The following is a 20,319-nucleotide window of genomic DNA, read 5'->3' as shown; positions in this document are numbered from 1 at the left end:
TAGAAACTACAAACAGGAGCTCTTGGACAACCTTATTGCCTCTACATAACTCCTTTTATGGATCATGTAATAGACATCTTCCATGAAAGTGGTTACTGACTTTTTATAAGCATTTGTCTGTATTACTACAATCATCCATGCCAGAAATGGCATTTCTAGTCTTCAAATCCAATAAATTCTACCTGCAAGACCTTGAATGTTCATCTATTCCTTTCCCTTCCCAATCCTATCTTGACTTATTATAGAATCCAAACATTCTATCTTATCTCATCCTTCATCTATTATCTAGATTAATATTACTTGCACACATAGATCTGATTATCTAAATTTACTTTTCATAACTTTTCAACACTACCTAGCTGCCTATTAATAAAATACCAAATTCCTTTTCCTGGAAATCAAGGCCTTCCAGCAATCTACTTTTGAATGTGTTTCTCTCCCTTCTCTATTTGACATATTCTACACTTAAGACTTCTCAATCTGCCTGGGAAACCCACCTCTGCAAAAGAGTTAGTGGAAGGTATTTTTCTCTTTATCTGAGGACAAGCTTGGTCATTATATTTTCACAATATTCATTTTCAGTTACTTTATATTGTTTTCATTGTATATATTGCATTCCTAGTTTTGCTAATATCACTGGTATCAATTTAAGTCTTTACATGGGAAGGATGCTTTTATTTTTGTTATACCTCATAACCTAATCTCTTTGTTTCACATCCAGCTGCCTACAAACTTCTAAACTTTAGGCCTTGGGGAGGGACAGCCAAGCATACAAAATGTAAAAATGCGCTGTTACCAGTGACTTATCTAGTGCATACTTAATGCCAAAATTTGTCTAACTTATGTTTTCTCTCTCTTTTTTTCCCCAAAGGTGCAAGTGAAAGTGTGGGGAAACATATGCTAGAAGCCTGCAACAATAACCTGGAGATGGCTGTCACAATGTTTTTGGATGGTGGAGGAATAGCTGAAGAGCCTAGTACCAGTTCAGCCAGTGTGTCTTCTGTCAGACCACACACAGAGTATGTCTTTTTTCCCACATTGTTGTGGCTTTTTTCTAATTCACCCATTGCATTTTTAGGAGAATTGCTTAAGCTGTCAACTTTTTTTTTGGTCAGGAGGTGAACAGCTTAAAAATCCTACATAAAAAGAAACCATTTTTAAATAGGCATAGTAATACATTAATTTAAGGACCAGTAATTTTTTTATTATTGCAGTAAGCATCTAGGGCAGGCTTATCCCTATTTTATGGATATGGAAATGGGTACATAGAGGCTAAGTGACATGTTTTACTGACAGAATATGGATAAGAACTAAGGACATTTTACTCTTTTTCCATAAATTGGATGAATTTTATTGACTTTCTGTATAAGAAATTTCTGTATAAAATTAAATATGTTCCCTGGAACATCAAAGGTAGTAAAGCTGCACCACTTGTGGTAGCAAAAATCTAGACCAAAGTAGGTGTCCATAATTGAGAAGTGGACAACAAATTATTGTATCAACATATAATAGAATATGGGATGTAAGAAATGACAAATATTTGAAGACTTAGAGAACTTTGAAAGACATGCATTAACTGAGGCAAAAAAAATTAGAAGCATAAATGATTGCAATGAAAGGAAACCCAGACTTGAATAACACGAACCAAACATTGAATAATCTTGACTCCAGAATATTGATAGTGATCCATTACTCTCAGTCTGAAAGGCTTTGGATTTATAGGTGTGGATTGAGGCATACACTGGTACCATTCAATCCTGCAAATGGAGGGATGATAGTTCTTTTTTTGTTTGTTTGTTTGTTTCCATGTTGTATATTGATCCAAATAGTGTGTGTTGAGAGAAAAAATGCCCTTAAGGAAGAAAAATAAAGTATAAGAGATAACAGTTTTTTCCTAAATTAAAGGAAATAGTTCTTGGACTTTGTTCAAATTCCACAGTTCTTTCTCTGAATACAGATGGTATTCTCCATTGCAGACAGCCCAAAATTGTCCCTGATTGTTGCCCTGATGAAATGAGCAAGTCCATCAAGGTTGATCATCACCCCCATGTTGCTATTAGGGTGTACAGTGTTTTTCTAGTTCTGCTCATCTCACTCAGCATCAGTTCATGCAAATCCCTCCAGACTTCCCTGAATTCCCACCCCTCCTGGTTTCTAATAGAACAATAGCATTCCATGACATACATATACCACAATTTGCTAAGCCATTCCCCAATTGAAGGACATTTACTTGATTTCGACTTCTTTGCCACCACAAACAGGGCTGCTATGAATACTTTTGTACAAGTGATGTTTTTATTCTTTTTCCTCATCTCTTCAGGGTATAGACCCAGTAGTGGTATTGCTGGATCAAAAGGTATGCACATTTTTGTTGCCCTTTGGGTGTAGTTCCAAATTTCTCTCCAGAAAGGTTGGATGGGTTCACAGCTCCACCAGTAATGTATTAGTGTCCCAGATATCCTACAAACCTTCCAACAATGATCATTGTCCTTTCTGGTCATATTGGCCAGTCTGAGAGGTGTGAGGTGGTACCTCAGAGAAGCTTTAATTTGCATTTCTCTAATAAGTAATGATTTAGAGCAATTTTTCATATGTCTATGGATTGCTTTGATCTCATCTGTAAATTGCCTTTGCATATCCTTTGACCATTTGTCAATTGGGGAATGGCTTTTTTTTAAAATTTGACTCAGTTCTCTGTATATTTTAGAAATGAGTCCTTTGTCAGAAACATTAGTTGTAAAGATTGTTTCCCATTTTACTACATTTCTTTTGACCTTGTTTACAAGTGGTTTTATCTGTGCAAAAGCTTTTTTAATTTAATGTAATCAGAATCATCTAGTTTGTTTTTAGTGATGTTCTCCTCTTACTTAGTCATAAACTGCTTCCCTTTCCATAGATCTGACAGGTAAACTAGTTCTTAATCTTCTAATTTGCTTATAGTATTGTTTTTTAATGTCTAAATCTTGTATCCATTTGGATTTTATCTTGGTATAGGGTGTGAGCTGTTGGTCTAATCTAAGTTTCTTCCATACTGACTTCCAATTTTCCCAGCAGTTTTTTATCAAAGAGAGTTTTTATCCCAATAGCTGGACTCTTTGGGTTTATCAAACAGCAGATTACTATAATTGTTTCCTGCTATTGCACCTAGTCTATTCCACTGGTCCACCACTCTATTTCTTAGCCAATACCAGGCAGTTTTGATGACTGATATTTTATAATGAAATTTTAGATCTGGTAGGGCTAAGCCACCTTCTTTTGCACTTTTTTTTCATTGACTCTCTGGAAATTCTTGACTTTCTTTCCTCATGAATTACAACTTTTTCTAACTCATTAAAGTAATTTTTTGGAACTTTGATTGGTAGGGCACTAATCAGGTAGTTTAGTTTTGGTAGAATTATCATTTTTGTTATTTTTAGCTCTACCTATCCATGATCAGTTGATATTTGCCCAGCTATTTAAATCTGATTTAATTTGTGTGAGAAGTGTTTTATAATTGTTTTCAAAAAGTTTCTGAGTCTGCCTTGGCAAATAGATTCCCAGGTATTTTATATTGTCTGAGGTTACTTTGAATGGGATTTCTCTTTCTAGCTCTTCATGCTATATCTTGCTAGTTATATATAGAAAAGTTGAGGATTTATGAGGTTTATTTTATATCCTCCAACTTTGCTAAAATTGCTAATTGTTTCTAGTAATTTTTTGGGGTGATTTCTTGGGATTCTCTAGGTAAACTGTCATGTCATCTGCAAAGGGTGAGAGTTTTGTCTCTTCCTTCCCAATTCTAATTTCTTCAATTTCTTTTTCTTCTAACATTTAATACGATATTGAATAGTAGTGGTGATAATGGGCACCCTTGTTTCACCCCTGATCTTATTGGGAATGCCTCTAGCCTCTCCCCATTGAATATAATGCTTGTTGATGGTTTCAGATAGAATACTGCTTATTATTCTAAGGAACAGTCCTTTCATTCCTACATTTTCTAGTGTTTTTAGTAGGAATGGGTGCTGTATTTTGTCAAAAGCTTTTTCAACCTCTATTGATATGATTATATATTTTCTGATAGGTTTGTTGATATAATTGATTATACTAACAGTTTTCCTAATATTGAACCAATCCTGCATTCCTGGGATGAATCCTACTTGGTCAAAATGTATTATCCTAGTGCTATCTTGTTGTGATTGTTTTGCTAAGATTTTATTTAAGATTTTTGCATCTGGGGCAGCTAGGTGGTGCAGTGGATGGAGCACCAGCCCTAGGGTCAGGAGTACCTGAGTTCAAATCCAGTCTCAGACAATAATTACCTAGCTCTGTGACCTTGGGCAAGCCACTTAATCCCAGTTGCCTTGCAAAAATATTTTTGCATCTATATTCATCAGGGAGATAATTCTGTAATTTTCTTTCTCTGTTTTAACTCTTCCTGGTTTAGATTTCAGTACCATATTGGTTTCATAGAAAGAGTCAGACAGAGTTCTGTCTTCTCCTATTTTTCCAAAGAGTTTATATAGGATTGGAATGAATGTTTGGTAGAATAAATGTTTGGTAGAATTCACTTGTGAATCCATCAGGCCCTGGAGATTTTTTCTTAGGGAGTTCAATGATGACTTGTTGAATTTCTTTTTTCTGAGATAGGTTGTTTAGGTATTTAATCTCCTCTTCATTTAACCTGAGCAACTAGTATTTATGTAAATATTTATCCATTTCACTTAGATTGTCAAATTTATTGCATAGAGTTGGTTAACATAATTTTGAATTATTACTTTAATTTCCACATTGGTGGTGAATTCACCTTTTTCATTTATGATACTAGCAGTTTGGTTTTATGAAAAAAACAATAAAATTGATAAAACTTCTGGTCAATTTGATTTTAAAAAAGAAAGAAAACCATTCCTCAAACATGTATTTGTTTCCAGTTTTTTTGATTTCACAAAAAGTACTGCAATAACCTATCTTGGTGAAAATTGGACCTTTTATTTTGTCGTTGACTTACTTAGAGCATGTGTCTTAATAATTCTGCGTCAAAGCATTAGAACATTTACTCTTCAAATAATTCTACATTGCTTTCTAGAATGATAATGGTTGTTACTTTTCAGTATCCACTTTGAACTTTATGGTATTCTGATAAGAAGTCAATGAAGTTATTTTTTTTAGGTTGTTTTTTTTTTTTCAAGGTAAATGGGGTTAAGTGGCTTGCCCAAGGCCACACAGCTAGGTAATTATTAAGTGACTGAGACCGGATTTGAACCCAGGTACTCCTGACTCCAGGGCCAGAGCTTTATCCACTGCACCACCTAGCCCCCCCAATGAAGTTATTTACTGCTTTTGGATCTTATTTGGGCTTTTTAGCACTTTTGATTGCTTGTGGCTTTGTGCCATGGACCTTTAACAATATAGAATAGCTCCATATAGGTGTGATAAAAACTTTGATCTTAGGGGCTGGTAGGTGGTACAAGGAATAGAGCACTGGTCCTGGAGTCAGAAGTACCTGAGTTCAAATCTGGCCTCAGACACTTAACAATTACCTAGCTGTGTGACCTTTGGGAAGTCACTTTAACTCCATTGCCTTGTTTAAAAAACCCAAACTTTTATCTTAAATATTTTCACAAAACTATCAGGAACATTGTCAAACTTTACAGATGTATTATATCTACACATTACTTTCCTGAGGAAATAGTAGGGTTTCCCAAATGGATGTTTTCATTTCTTGTTGCACTAGACACAACAAAGCTTTCTTAAAATTTTAGATAAGAAGAGGCAGGAGTCTTTATACTAGTTTTTATAGGAATCTAAAGTGGGGAGAAGTTGTTGGACATACTTTTTCATGATCCAGAGATAATCTTAGCAGACTCTTTTTGAACCTAAAGTAACTGTCTCAATGAAGGTAGGGACATTGGGTTTAGGAGAGCATAAAGGCTTGAGTTGTCTGGGTAGGACATTATATAATAATATTAGAATAATAGAATTAGAATAATAAGGAGTCCTTCATGCTTGTCACTGTTTATTTGTGCAGTACCTGTACCTTTGTTCCCCTTTGTAACTGGTAGTTTTCCTTTTCTTTTTCCTGACCTGTTCTCATTGAAGAGGGGGCTGATATTTTATTGATCTCTTGCCTAACTCAACTGATCTGTTAGCCAAAACAAAATTGAAAGCTTCTTGTAGTTCAAGTATTGTCCCATGGGATGGTCCTTTTTGGAAACAACAGTTTGTAGTGTTCTGACTATCTGGGCAGCAATGTGGGTGGTATAGGAGCCCTGACTTGGGAGTACAGTAACCTGGGTAAAACTCCTGATTTAATTTTATTTTTAATATGTAATTTTTGCTTATACGGATTGAATAGGGCTACTAAGTTTTGATAGTTTTTCTCCTTTTCCTCTTTTTTCTTTTTATAGGGATGAAGTACGAGCTCCAATTCCTCAAAAGCAGGAAATATTGGTAGAACCAGAACCCTTATTTGGTGGTGAGTTTCCTATTCCTTCTTAAAATTTCTTTGTCTTCATGTTTTGCTCTCTTATTATGTATGATAAAATTAAACTAAACAAAATCTTCAGGAACTGATCTGAGCAAAAGAAAGTTTATTTGTTTTTTTCCAGAGAAGGGCAAACTCCAAGTCTCACAAAGGTAGTGAAGATCAGGGAGCTGCCCCAAACTGACAGTCAAGCAAGATTATGTGGCCTAACGCAATCCTCTCCGCCTCCCTATCGTTCTTCTCTGTCCACTCACTGATTAGTCTTCAGAGTTATTTTCTACTCATGAAAATCTACTCCAGCAACAAAGAAAAGAAGGAAAGGTTTTCATAAAATATTACCCCACCATCTAGATGGTGAGAATAACCTTCAGTATTATAACTATCTTATTGAAGTAATATAACTTGTCTTATGACACCAGGTCTAGGAACAGTCTATTATCTTCCCAGTTAGTAAAAATGATCCTTATCAAGAAAACAGGTAGCCATTACAAGTCTCATTCGGAATGCAAGGTCTTCTAAGAATAATTAAGATTAATGGTTTGGTTTTCTTAATATTTCTTAACCCTGAGAGGACTTCACTCGGAATGTTAACCCTAAGAAGGTTTTTTGGGGAATATTCAACTCATTATGCAAAAACTATTGAAAGTATAAAGTTCTATCTAGGATTCTAGTGAGAACTGATTAATCATGTACTTTAAATTCTCCTTAGGTAGTAAGTTGTATTATTCTACTTTAATGAGCTACAAATAAGGAAGTTAAAGCTAATATTTAATTTTGAGTGCCAAAAGAAAAAAAGTGATTCAGTAGACTATTGAATCAGAAAGCTATCTGGCTCACTCCTTATCTTTTCACTTTACATTAGTTCAAGTTTCCACATTTCTCTGGAATTATGATGATCATTGTTTATTTAGACTCTTGGAAATTTTCTTTCATATTCATTTCATGCAATTGTTTAGCCATTCGATATCTAATAAGAATTGACTTTGTTTCCTTTTTTTTTTAACTACAAAAAGTGCTGCTATAATGTATTGATCTATATTGGGCCTTTCTTTTTGTCTTTGACCTCTTTAATTTACATAATTCCACATTGCTTCCTGGAATGGTTATACTAATTCACACCTCTACCATCAGTGAACTAGTGTGCCGATTTTTTTCATAACCAGTACTACATTCACCATTCCCATCTTTTCTTTTGCCAATTTGTTGAGTGTGAGGTGAAATCTCAGTATTATTTTGATTTGTATTTCTGTTATTAGTGATTGGAACATTCTTTCAAATAGTTGTTAATGGTTTGTAATGTCATCATTGAATGTGTTGATGTGAAAAACTTTTAGATCAAACAATTTTAGAATTGAATTTCACTTAAAATCCAGTGGCTTAATGTTTATTTCTTTTTTCCTGTAGCTCCTAAAAGACGGCGGCCGGCTCGTTCAATATTTGATGGTTTTCGAGATTTTCAGACTGAAACTAGTAGGTATCTGTGGAACTTTTTTCTTATCTTTATTCAGGAGCAGTCATTCCTTTCTAGCTAGACTAAGTAGTGTGATAGATACAGCGCTAGATTCAAAGTCAGGTAGGCTTGGATTCTTACTTAGATATTAGTTTCCTGACTATGGACTTTAATCTTTGGGCCTCAGTTTTCCTAACTGTAAAATTGGAATAACAATATCTATACAACCTGCTTCAGAGTTGTGAGGCTAAAATGTGATAATGTTTAAAATTTTGCAAATTTTTAAAATGCTGTATAAATGTCAGTTATCTTTACTATTAATTATAGAAATCCTATAAAATACTTTAATTAAAGGTTCATTACCACTTAATAAAAAGACGGGATTTTTATCTTGGGTTCATAGATAATAGGTTTCAGCATGGGTATCTGAATTTAAATGGGGAAAAAATTACATCTTATTTCAATATATTTTGTTTTCTTTGTAATCCTACATATTTTATGCATTTAAAATCATTAGTCTTAGGAGGGATCCCTGGACTTCATCAGACTGCCAAAGGGTCTGTGACACAAAACAGTTAAGAATCCTTGCGCTAAAATTAACATTTTTCCCTGGGGGGGGGTTATAGCTTCAAATTTTATTAGTAGACTAATAGTATATGTGATTTGCAAAATGCTTTTATAAACTGTCAAGACAGGAGTTCCTACTAAATCCATAGGAAAGTTTTCAGAATTTTTTTGTTTTATTTTTCCTTGAAATGGAAAGAATTATATCTTTTTCAATATTAAGATAATAGAATTTCTTGGTAATTTTTGTTCTATCTGAGTAGGTTGGTGTGTGGTTTGTTTTATATTTTAAAAAAATCCATTGAGAACAAATGCTTAAATTTTTAAGTCATTAGGCCAAGGAAACCCTATTACATAATAGTACTGAGAGAGATAGGGAAAAGGAAAGTTGTACAAGGTCTAATCCACAGATGGAATATTCAGAACCTGTAGAGTTGACTGTAACTCATCATGATGTTAAAATGCTTCCTCCTTGAGCAGTGTCAATGTTGGCAATAGGCTGCTCAGTTCTCTACGTTGTTTTCCAGCTAAAATAAGGGACATTTGTTTCAAGGGATAAGATTTTCCTTTTCCCCTTTTCTACAAATTACAACTGACTTTTCTATGGAGTAAGTTGGGATAAATGCCTTAGTCCATATACTTTTAAAAGGAGCATTGCAGTGCCACAGTCCAAGGGCCCTCAGAATAAGGATAAGTAATAGTTGGAGAATTCATTTGGAACTCTTTGACCATGCCATGTCCTTCTAGTTACTCATTCCGAGTAACCAGAGGATTTTATATCCTCTTTGGAGACAGTGGCAGCAGATCTTTTTATCTCATAACTTCATTACTGGAGTTCCCAAATTTGAAATACAATCAGGGATGTCAGGGACATCAGCTCTTCAACCAGCTTGGGACTTGTGAAGATTTGGGAGCCAGCATCTCTTCAGGAGATGACTAAATAGCAAAGGAAAAAGTGGGGAGAGAGGCAGAAGGAATGATGCAGTGTCTGTGGTAAGTTTCTTTTTCTAAGAATTTTAAAGCCAGCTTTTTAATTAAAGATAATGTTTTGTATTGATAGTACATTTAATTAACATTTAGTTTCATCCACCCTTGATTATAGGACAGTTGTTCCTTTGTTTTTTCAACCTCTCCACTTCATTGAAGGCAATTTTATATGTTTTTTTCATATTGTAGTGCGTTATGATTACAATGTGATGCTTTTATTTAGTGCATCAACTTTTGCTCAAGAAAAGTGTCTTTGGAGACATTAAAGAATGCCATGTCTTATTTCAATAAACTTGATTTCTGGGTCTCTTCAGTTCGGCAGGAACAAGAGTTGAGAAATGGAGGAGCAATAGATAAGAAGCTCACTACCCTTGCAGATCTCTTCCGACCACCTATTGATCTAATGCATAAAGGCAGCTTTGAAACTGTAAGTTTTTCATTTCTAAGTTCTAACAAAATGATCCAGGAGAATAGTGAAGAAAATTTTGAGTATCTTTCTTAATGCCTTTATCTGTTGAATTGGGTAGTGTTGCTTTTTGGGGAACTATACATTTATTTTATTAACAATTTTGGAAGCTAGTATTGTCAGTGATCATTATTAGGTGATATACCTAAATTATTTTGAAGGTCAACATTAATGTGGAAAGCTTCATTCTCATTGGGAGATAGGAAAATAATGAATGCAAGCCATAGAGAGGTAGTTTCCAAACCTCATTTTCTCAAATAACTTCACCTGTATTCTCCAGTGAAGAAAACAGTCTAAGAATTGGAAGCTAAGTTTAATTTCTGTCTAAATAATAATTCCTTCTACAACAATGATGCCCAACCTTTTGGCTCTTGGGTTGTGTTGCCCCAACAAAAACTTGTTAAAGACTGCATATTTCATTTAAATTTTCAAAGATTGCACATACAATTTAATATTTATGACTACAGTTAAACATATATTACCAGTGAGAGTAACAATATAAAAAAAGTATAATAATAAATGAGTATAATAATAAAATATTTACTTTTCAAACCAAAAAAAAAACACAAGAGTTTGTCATTTTTAATGTGAACACTGAACTTGTTTTTTCCTAGTACCAGGATAACTATCTGATTTGATAGAGGTTGTAGGTGATGCAAAGAATATTTTCAAGATGCTCGTCTGAAGTTTTTGTTTTATTTTTAGTTTTGTATACTTCATACAAGAAAAAGTTGCTTACAAATATGCATAACTCCCCAAAGAAATGTTATGAACCAAGCATATTTGTGAAATATATTAGGCAGGCTCAATTTTAAAAAGTCCAATAAAGAGATGTGAAGAAATTTTTCTTTTAAGTTATATATCTGATTGTAATAAATTCTATAGTCTGTTTTTAAGTTTGCAAGCAGCATGTTGATGTCAACTGAGAATGTGATAGCAATATAATAAAATGCAATTGATATTTTTTGAAATCTGTTCCTGTAATTCTGTGACAAAATAACAATGCTGCATACAATAATTTTGTTGCAATTATGAGTCACATAATGTTTTAAAATAAAACTGCATAACTTTTGTACACAGTTACTTGAAAAAGTCAAACCATGTTAATAAAGAGTTAAGCTGGTCTGTGATATTGCAATATTGGTGCATGGACTCTACTGTTCCTTCATTTTTCTGGTTATGTTACAGGGGCCACATGAATGGGCTGCATGCAACCTATGGCTGACAGAAACACCTGCTCTTCAATATATCTAAACAATGGTTAATCAACCTAGTTTTAGTTGAAGACCTCTTTGTGAGGACAGTATCCCATTCCAGTAGTGTCCTAGAAGATTTTTTTCCTTAGGTTGTTTTTTTGTGTGTGTGTGTGTGTTTTGTTTTTTTGCAAGGCAAACGGGGTTAAGTGGCTTACCCAGGGCCACACAGCTAGGTAATTATTAAGTGTCTGAGGCCGGATTTGAACCCAGGTACTCCTGACTTCAGGGCCCGTGCTTTATCTAACACTATGCCACCTAGCTGCCCCTTTCCTAGAAGATTTTTTTTCATGAATTGAGCCTTAGTCTCTCTCTTCAGAATAGATTTAATTATTATCAAATTCCTGAATCCAACTATTATTCCTCTCTTATGTCTATACATTTCCAGGCTAAACATTCCTAATTCCTTTCCCTGATCCTTATGTCATGCCAAATCCATTCATAGACCCTTCACCATCCTTGATTTTTTTTTTTAAGGTTTTGGCAAGGCAAATGGGGTTAAGTAGCTTGCCCAAGGCCACACAGCTAGGTAATTATTAAGTGTCTGAGACCGGATTTGAACCCAGATACTCCTTCCTGACTCCAGGGCCGGTGCTTTATCCACTGTGCCACCTAGCTGCCCCATCCTTGATTTTTTTTTTTTCCTTCTTTGCCAGCAGATGGTATGGAGAAGAATGTGTTCTGCTCTCCTAACTTATGTGCTATTAGTGACCTACATCAAGATTTCCTTAGCTCCACTTGACTTTTCTAAATCTGTCTTTGCTTTCAATTGATGCTCCTAAATAAGAGAAAAAACTTGATTACTGAGATACTTAGAAAAGGTCACTGTGCAGGAACAATCTTCATTGTTTTATAGTTATTCATAAGTTATTCTCAAGTTAATTAAATTCTCCTTCACCTTAAAATACTTGGGGGAAAAATTAGGTGTCATTGTGATTGGGAATGCCGGGAAGTATCCGATGGTCTTTCAGTGCCAAAATATCCTGACATTGTTTGAATTCCACTTGTAATCCACATTCTGGAACTCTTTTCCTCCACAGGCCAAAGAGTGTGGTCAGATGCAGAACAAGTGGCTCATGATCAACATCCAGAATGTGCAGGACTTTGCTTGCCAGTGCCTCAATCGGGATGTCTGGAGCAATGAAGCTGTGAAGAATATTATTCGGGAACACTTCATTTTCTGGCAGGTGGGAATGAGACTCAAAGAGTTTTAAAAGCTTCTTTATTATGTTACAGGGGAAGGGAAGAGGCACAAATTGATTTTGAATGAAATATATCATTTATAAAGTAAAACCAACTCTGCTACCGTGGCAGAAATGTCATGATAGCTGAATCTAGAATATGAGTGGGGAAGGGGAAGAGAGAAGCCAGGTGTACTCGGTCATCCATCAAAATTATCTTACTCTCTTGGTGAAAAAACCTCTAGATTAGGAATCTAATCCCATCTCATAGTACCTTTGTGATTTGGGCAAGTCACTTTTACCTCTCTGGTCCTCATAATTCTTATTTGTAAAATACAGGAGCTAAACTAGATCATAGTTATTTCATTCAAGACCCTACTACCTACAGACTTACCTAAGGGTAGCCAGAAGCAGAATAAAATATAATACAAAAATTTTACAAAGTAAATAAAATACAACTCAGATAATATGCTGAATCTTGAATCAGAAAAAACCAGAGTTCAAATCTGTTCTCAGATACTTGCTAGCTATGTGAGCCTGAGCAAGTCATTTAGCTCTGTTTACCTTTATCTGGAGAAGGAAATAGCAAACTGCTCTAGTACGTTTGCCAGGACAGCCCCAAATGGGCTCACAGAGAGTCAGACATGACTGGAATGACTAAACAGCACCATTGTTAACTTCTGGGGTTTTTTATGTCAGTATGTAGACTGTAGGGATCTCATCTTTACACCCCGGCTTTAAAGCAAGGTCCTTTTCAATTCTCTATTATATCCTTAATTGATTTTAAGTAAATTGGGTATAGGTTCTGTAACCTTATTCTATATCTTAGTTCTGTTTATAAGTGTCCTTCCCACAACCCTATCCAGTTTGGTTGTATCTTTTGAATTTATCAATTCCAGCTTAAGTCTTATTTTTATATTCCTTTCTTTTTGAGAATTGCTGATTTTCATTGTATGTTAAAGTAGCAGTTGGTAATTTGTCTTTAAGATTAGTTAGCTGTTTAATATCTTATGGTTTGACAGGTATATCATGACAGTGAGGAAGGACAGAGATACATACAGTTTTACAAATTAGGGGATTTTCCCTACGTCTCCATCTTGGATCCAAGGACAGGTAAGATAAGCATAAATTTATCAAGTTTTTCAGGTCAGTTCAACAACCCTTGCACTTCTAAGGTCCTGTGCTCGGTGCCCTGAAATCAAGATGAAAATGATCTGAGTTCTTGTTTTTAAGTGTTTATAATCCATAGAGGGTGGGGGTTTGGGAAGGGATTATATCTTATATTCAGGCATAATATAAAATAAGTAGTGTTGGTATAAAAGAGAACCCCAGAGAAATTGCTAGAAATTTCTAAGAATGGAGAGAACACTTGGTAGGTTACTGAGATTTGGGAAAAGTACTGATTTCTTAAAGTCATCAAGAAGTTTATGATAATCCAGATAGGAAGTAATGAGGACATAAATTGTAGTGAAGTTATGATTATTTGAATGGGAAAAGGGGATAGATGCAAGAGTTTGAAGAGATAGGAGCTGATATTTGATTGGATCATGTAGAGGGAGGAGAAAAGAGGAATCAGAAATGATTTCCAAGGTTTTGAGCCTGTGAGACTTAAGGATGAAGGTAAAGAAAGCTAACCTTAGCAGAAATGAACATTAAAAGTAAGATAATTCAATGTTAGATAGACTCAGGTTGGTTCTTGTAGAACCTCCAAGCAGAGTATCCTCCTGGAAAGCTTGAGCAATAGGTCTGAAGTTTAGGAGAGCTGTTGGTCTCAGACTTATTACGAAAGCTTCAAATAGTAATAGCATTTGAATCTATGCTGCCAGAGAAACAGTACTCATTGTGAAGGTCTAGGAAAGAGGCCATGCTTAGGTATCCAAAGGAGGAACAAGATAGAAGAACTAGGAAAGCGCATTGTCATAGAAACTGGGGAAGGGAGTAAATTAAGGAGAAAATGCTGATGGTCAGTCATTAAATTAGATTAGCCAGAAAGATTAAGGAGAATGAGGAGTAAGAAAAGACTCAGCTTTAGCCACAGAGGGGTAAATATTGGCCTTTGAGAGAGCAATTTGAATTTAGGGGGTTAAAAAGCCAGTTCATTTTACTAGTTTTATTAGTTGAAATCCAAGTATGCACCTAAATGTTTATTATTTGAAACATATTTACATAGGTCCTCTATGTGTGACATTATCTAATAGTAATGGTGCTGCTCCATTTTCTGAACTAGGTATCTTGACTACCTACACTCTTTTGTCAGAGACTAGTGCCTGCACCAACATTCCAATTCTGTTAAAGGCATGTTTTTTTTCACCTAAGGCCTTTGCTGACAGTAGCTAAATTATCTAGGCTAAATAAATACAATTTTCCTCAAGAAAAGTGTTTAACACAGAATTCCACATGACTATCAGGTATAAAATTCCCAATTTACTACGTATTATCAAATCTATAAAACAGTTCACATGAATATAAAATCCTTAATAATAATAATAATAATAATAATAATAATAATAATAATAAAATCATTATGTATCCATAATTCATTATTCCTTTTTTTAAAGATTTTATTTATTTTGAATTTTACAATTTTTCCCTTCTTGCTTCCCTTCCCCCACCCCCCACCCCACAGAAGGCAGTCTCTTAGTCTTTACATTGTTTCCATGGTATATATTGATCTAAGTTGAGTGTGATGAGAGAGAAACAGGATTCCTTTTGAAAGGAAGATGACAATGACTACCTTTCCTAGATTCCATTGAGCCTCTTTTGATATGAGACCACACAGTATTTTCAACTTTAACTGAGAGAAAAATCCCTGCTTCTTATATGCCCATTAGAAGAGCAGTCTTTCTTTCAGAGAAGTGAGATATCAAAATCCTTGGTCTATACTCCAGAAAAATAAAAAAGAAATAGCTTGACTTACTTGGCCTGCTAGAATTCAAGAGCAGTAAGAACAAAAGATCCAGAAAAGAAAGTAAAAGACCCGTGTTTTGAAACTCTAGGCAGGTAATATGGACCTTCAGATATGATCCTTTGCTCTTCAGTTTCTCCCCCTGAAGATCAGAAGCAAATGTCTTATTTTCCTCCTTCACAGCTCTGCTCTCTTTGAAGGTCAATTTCTCCTTTTCCAAGTAAAAGAATCATTTTTTTGAACCAAGTAGGTCTTTGTCCTTTTAATGACTAGACAACTCAGCTCAGTCAGTGTGACTCACTGGGGATCATTTTCCTGGCTAAAGATGGGAGGAAGGGTGATGTCTTTTTTCTCTCCAGCTCCAGATGGCTAAATGGTATCAGGTAAATGAATCTGGTATGGTAGTGGCAGTCAATCAGATAATAGATCTATTGGTACATGATGCTGTGTCTATTTTCTTATCCAAAGGCCATACATAGTACCTGGATTTTGATTGATGCAGTATATGCATCTGTGTGCTACGACTTGTGTGATCTAGTTGTAATAGTAACTAAGAATGTCTCAAGCTTTTGTAACACTTGATGGTATTCTATTAAGATAAGAAATTTCTTTTCACTGTCAAAGTTATATTCTGCAATGGCCTAATATTTAAGATTATTCACATGAAAAGGTATTGAACCTGAATGCAGTTTCATATCTTAGTGTTTTCTTCTTCAGGTCAAAAGCTAGTGGAGTGGCACCAGCTAGATGTGACTTCTTTCTTGGATCAAGTGACAGGATTCCTGGGTGAGCATGGTCAACTGGATGGACTCTCCAGCAATCCCCCCAAAAAATGTGGCCGCTCTGTAAGTATAAGGGTTTAAGGAACTCTAAGCACAATTTTTTTTAACATTTTATATAAGATGGTTATTGAAATGTATTATATGTAAGCATTGCCATAGCTGAAATTATGGTCTGTCAATCCACTGCCTTGTTATTTGACCATAGTGAATTTATCCTTTAAAAAATTTCTCACCTCTTCAACTAAAAGCAGTGAGACTTGGGGAAAGATCACAGCTGGTAAACAGTCACTGAGATAACAGTTTTTCTTCCATTCTGTTTTGTGATTTGTTCTTTTCTATTTTTTTCTTTTTTGAGCATACATTAAGAGATGAGGCAGTAATTAAATGTTCTTCATCTTCCAAGATCTATAACATTTCTTCCTGCAATCTTCTATCTTTCCACTGGTAGGGGTTTGTGAGAGTGGAATGAAAACATTCTTTCGGTGGGAATTTATTCACAGGCATTAGGCAAGGGTTGTCCTCTTGTTCCGGAGTAAAATATTCTTGGTTGTTTTTTTTTTTAAAGATTTTATTTGTTTTGAGTTTTACAATTCTCCCCCCCCCTTACTTCCCTCCCCACTTACTTAAGCGTTTTTGATAATTTTTTGAATTTGATTGACTGTTTTAGGGTTTATTAATTGTGTTCCTTTCACTTATGTCTCATATCTACACCTGACAGGAGAGTCTCATAGATGCAAGTGAAGACAGCCAGCTAGAAGCTGCTATCAGAGCCTCCTTGCAAGAGACACATTTTGATTCTACACAGGCAAAACAGGACAGCCGCTCAGATGAAGAGTCTGAATCTGAACTTTTTTCTGGAAGTGAGGAATTCATATCAGTTTGTGGTTCTGATGAGGAAGAGGAGGTAGAGAATCCTGCCAAATCTAGAAAGTCTCCTCATAAAGACTTATTGCATAGGAAAGAGGAGAACCGGAGGCCTCAGACTGAGCCCTCAGCTAGGACTGAGCCTGGAACTGCAACAAACCACCAAGTACTGTCAGGCATGGATTCTGAAATATTGGAGGTGTTACCTGAGAAGTCAGATGGACTTTCAGAAGGGTTGGAAATGAATGGTGAGTTAATTTTAGTTTCCTGAAATATGAACATCGTGCTAAATCATTTGTCTTCATATCTTACCATACTCCCTCTGTATTTTCATATTTTTTAAAATTTATTTAGGACCAAAAGCACAGCTGATGTTGAGGTATCCAGATGGAAAGAGGGAACAGATCACTCTTCCAGAACAAGCTAAACTTCTAGTAAGTGGAATTAACTAGAACTTTTTACATGGGGTCAAAAAGTCATCTAATTAGAAGAATAAATCTTTAATGCTCCTTTTTAAAAAATCTTACTCTAACTTAAACTGAAGTAACAATAAATGGTGTATGTTCACAATAATAATCACAATAATCTTGAGGCAGTCTGACCTATGGACTGAAAGCAGAAGTGGCAAATCTTAAATTTGGCATTCCCATTGATTTACTGATTGACTATAGTAAATCATCTGAAGTTTGCCATTTTCTGATCTATAAAAGAGCCAAGACAAAAAATGAGACTTTGTTAACATTAGAGTTAATAAAGGTGAACTTGGAATCACTCATTTAATCTTAATCTGGGGGGGAAGGCTAATTATAGAAACAAATCTAGCTTTTTTTTTATCCTAGAGGAGGTGAGGTTATTTTCTTCCTTGTGTGTTTTAGAATCAAATTTAAATTTGATTTAAATTCAAAATTCAAACTAAAATTAATCTAGAGAGAACCATTCTTTTTCTATATCTAAGTGACCACCTGTTCTGTTTCCCCCAACAAAAGCTCATAAGATTTTAGATGGGAAATTTAAAATTGAATTAAAAATTAAAAATTTTGATTTTTTTTTTTTTACCAAAATTACAAATCAAAATGATGTATTTAAATTTCTAGAATGGAAGCTTATTTGCTTTTAGCTCATCAAAATGGTTCTTCTCAGGGCAGCTAGATGGCACAGTGAATAGAGCACCAGCCCTGGAGTCAGGAGGAGCTGAGTATAATTCAGTCCCAGACATTTAATACTTACTTAGCTGTGTGACCTTGGGCAAGTCACTTAACCCCATTGCTCCATAAAAACCAAAACCAAAAAATGGTTCTTTTCAAATGGAGATTTCTTATTAGCAAGGAATATTAAAGATTTATGTATTTCTTTGAATATATCTGTTTTATAAAAGTTAGTAGAAATTATGTTGGTTTTAGTTCCATGAATGAAACTGAAGACATTAATTTATGGTGCAATAATATTCTGATTTGTCAAAGATTACATTTACATTGAGTTTCATTTTACAATTTGGGGTACTTTCTGGTGTCTGCCACTGGTCTTAATCTCTTACATTTCCAGATTATGACACTGTCGTGGCCTTTCTGTGGGGCCCCCTCACCCCTAACCTCTACCACATTATCCTATTGTCACTATTGCCAAACTTCTGACAAGTTTTTTTGAGCTCAGCATCATTCTTTGCCTGACCCCCCCCCAATACATAGGAAAACCAAAGTAGAATAGATGGTTTTATTCAGTTTCCCTAGTGAAAGCACATTTGAAATCCAGATTTTGTTGGGGACAGAGACCCCCATCCATCCCTATATTTCAGGAGCTTTGATGGATTGTATCTTTTAAGAGCCCTCCAATTTTATTTTGGTGACTCTTCAAGATTAGGCAATTCCTGAGACCTGCAGTGGGAATGCCTAATTCATCAGAACCTCAGGGTTCTTGGAGTAGGACCGCTGTATTACTGTGGTGTGGAGGCTTCAGGTATCTCAGCAAACACCCTTCCTATTACCCTTCTTCTTACTAGATGTTATTATCAAGTGCAGAACTGAAATTGGTCCCTGAGAATTTTCCTATTCAGAATGAATGCTTTGGGGTGTATGTCATTGAGATCTGTCAGCTAATAAGGAGCCCCAAAGAGTTTGCTTGGCTTAGAATTAGTGGGAGGGGTGGCTAGGTGGCACAGTGGCTAGAGCACCTGCCCTGGAATCAGGAGTACCTGAATTCAAATCCAGTCTCAGACGCTTAATAATTGCCTAGCTGTATGACCTTGGGTAAGCCACTTAATCTCACTGCCTTGCCAAACAAAAAACAAAAAAAAAACCAACAACAAAAAACAAAAGGGAATTAGAGTGGGAACATAAAAGTGTTAGCAGAAAAAGTCACTGAAGAAAGTACTACTAGTGATATCAGGAGGAAGAGTTAAACCCCTAGAGTGGCACAAGAATTTCTGGTGATGTTGGGTAAGCCACTTAACCTCTGCAAATGCAGATAATGGTATTAGCAGTGCCTACCTCAAAAGTATCAAATGAGATAATGTATGAGATAAGTACTTGTAAAATAAAAAATTACTACTGAAGAAGAGCAAGAAGTTTAAAATCTTGTGATTTGCCTTTTGCTTTACTCATGGTACTGTAGTTTGGGTTTTGAGGATAGTTCATCTAAAGTAATATCTTAGTCTTCAGTATCATCACTTTTTCCTACTTTTTGGAATACACAATTTTATTATTTTACCATCACAGTAGCCTTTGAAGTGTGGTGGACGGGAGGGAAAACTCCCTTACTGTCTTCAGTAAGGGAGATTGCTGGAGGGTGAGGATTGTTTTCATCTCTGTGTCTCTTAACACCAACTTTCTCCCATGATATCCTGTTCTTTGAGAAATGAAACTTAGCTTTCCTTCATGATAAATTGGTAATCTATTCTAATAGGGAGCTCATTGAACTCCTCGACAACAGCTATATAAAACCTTATATTAACATAACTTGATAGTTTCTTATATAGTCACATTCAACCTTCACAAAAACCCTGTGAAAAATAGGCAGGGTAAGTAATGATGTCTAAGTTTTATTGAGATTCAAAGAGGTGACTTGTGATCTGCTCAAGATCAACTACTACATAGTAGATTCATGCCCACAATGCATCTTTAGACTCATAAACCTGTGTTTTCTACTATACTTCATTACTACCTAGAATCTAATTAAGTATGCTTTTGTTGTCTTAGTTCTTCAGTGTGTGCCTTTTAAAACAATCTCCAGATAACAGTGTTTGTTAGAAAAGAGGATGGGTGTTTAGTCTTGGGATTTAGTTTTTTGTTAGCTCTTTTAGGCTACAGCTATGGTTAATAGAGGAATAGCTGAGGCAGATGGAACTGAGGTGGTACTTATCCAACGATTATTTTATCTAGTTTATCTAAGGTAATCATAGTTTACTGTAATTC

The 20,319-nt window shown here is 35.2% G+C and overlaps 1 protein-coding gene across 2 annotated transcripts in view; it reads left to right on the top strand.

The window, feature by feature from the left end:
- Positions 1 to 20,319, top strand: part of UBXN7 (UBX domain protein 7) — a 64,594-nt gene that overhangs the window by 21,679 nt on the left and 22,596 nt on the right. For both annotated transcript variants that reach the window (XM_074214775.1, XM_074214774.1), the window contains exons 2-10: positions 872 to 1,019; positions 6,384 to 6,451; positions 7,865 to 7,930; positions 9,776 to 9,888; positions 12,221 to 12,367; positions 13,384 to 13,474; positions 15,984 to 16,111; positions 16,767 to 17,160; positions 17,267 to 17,346. In XM_074214775.1, coding sequence (XP_074070876.1) covers positions 872 to 1,019; positions 6,384 to 6,451; positions 7,865 to 7,930; positions 9,776 to 9,888; positions 12,221 to 12,367; positions 13,384 to 13,474; positions 15,984 to 16,111; positions 16,767 to 17,160; positions 17,267 to 17,346 — 1,235 coding nt within the window. The remainder of the gene's footprint in view (positions 1 to 871; positions 1,020 to 6,383; positions 6,452 to 7,864; positions 7,931 to 9,775; positions 9,889 to 12,220; positions 12,368 to 13,383; positions 13,475 to 15,983; positions 16,112 to 16,766; positions 17,161 to 17,266; positions 17,347 to 20,319) is intronic.

Source organism: Macrotis lagotis, chromosome 1, assembly GCF_037893015.1.
Source record: "Macrotis lagotis isolate mMagLag1 chromosome 1, bilby.v1.9.chrom.fasta, whole genome shotgun sequence".
Taxonomy (NCBI): domain Eukaryota; kingdom Metazoa; phylum Chordata; class Mammalia; order Peramelemorphia; family Peramelidae; genus Macrotis; species Macrotis lagotis.
The sequence above is the reverse complement of the archived record's forward strand: the minus strand, read 5'-3'. Positions and strand labels throughout refer to the sequence as shown.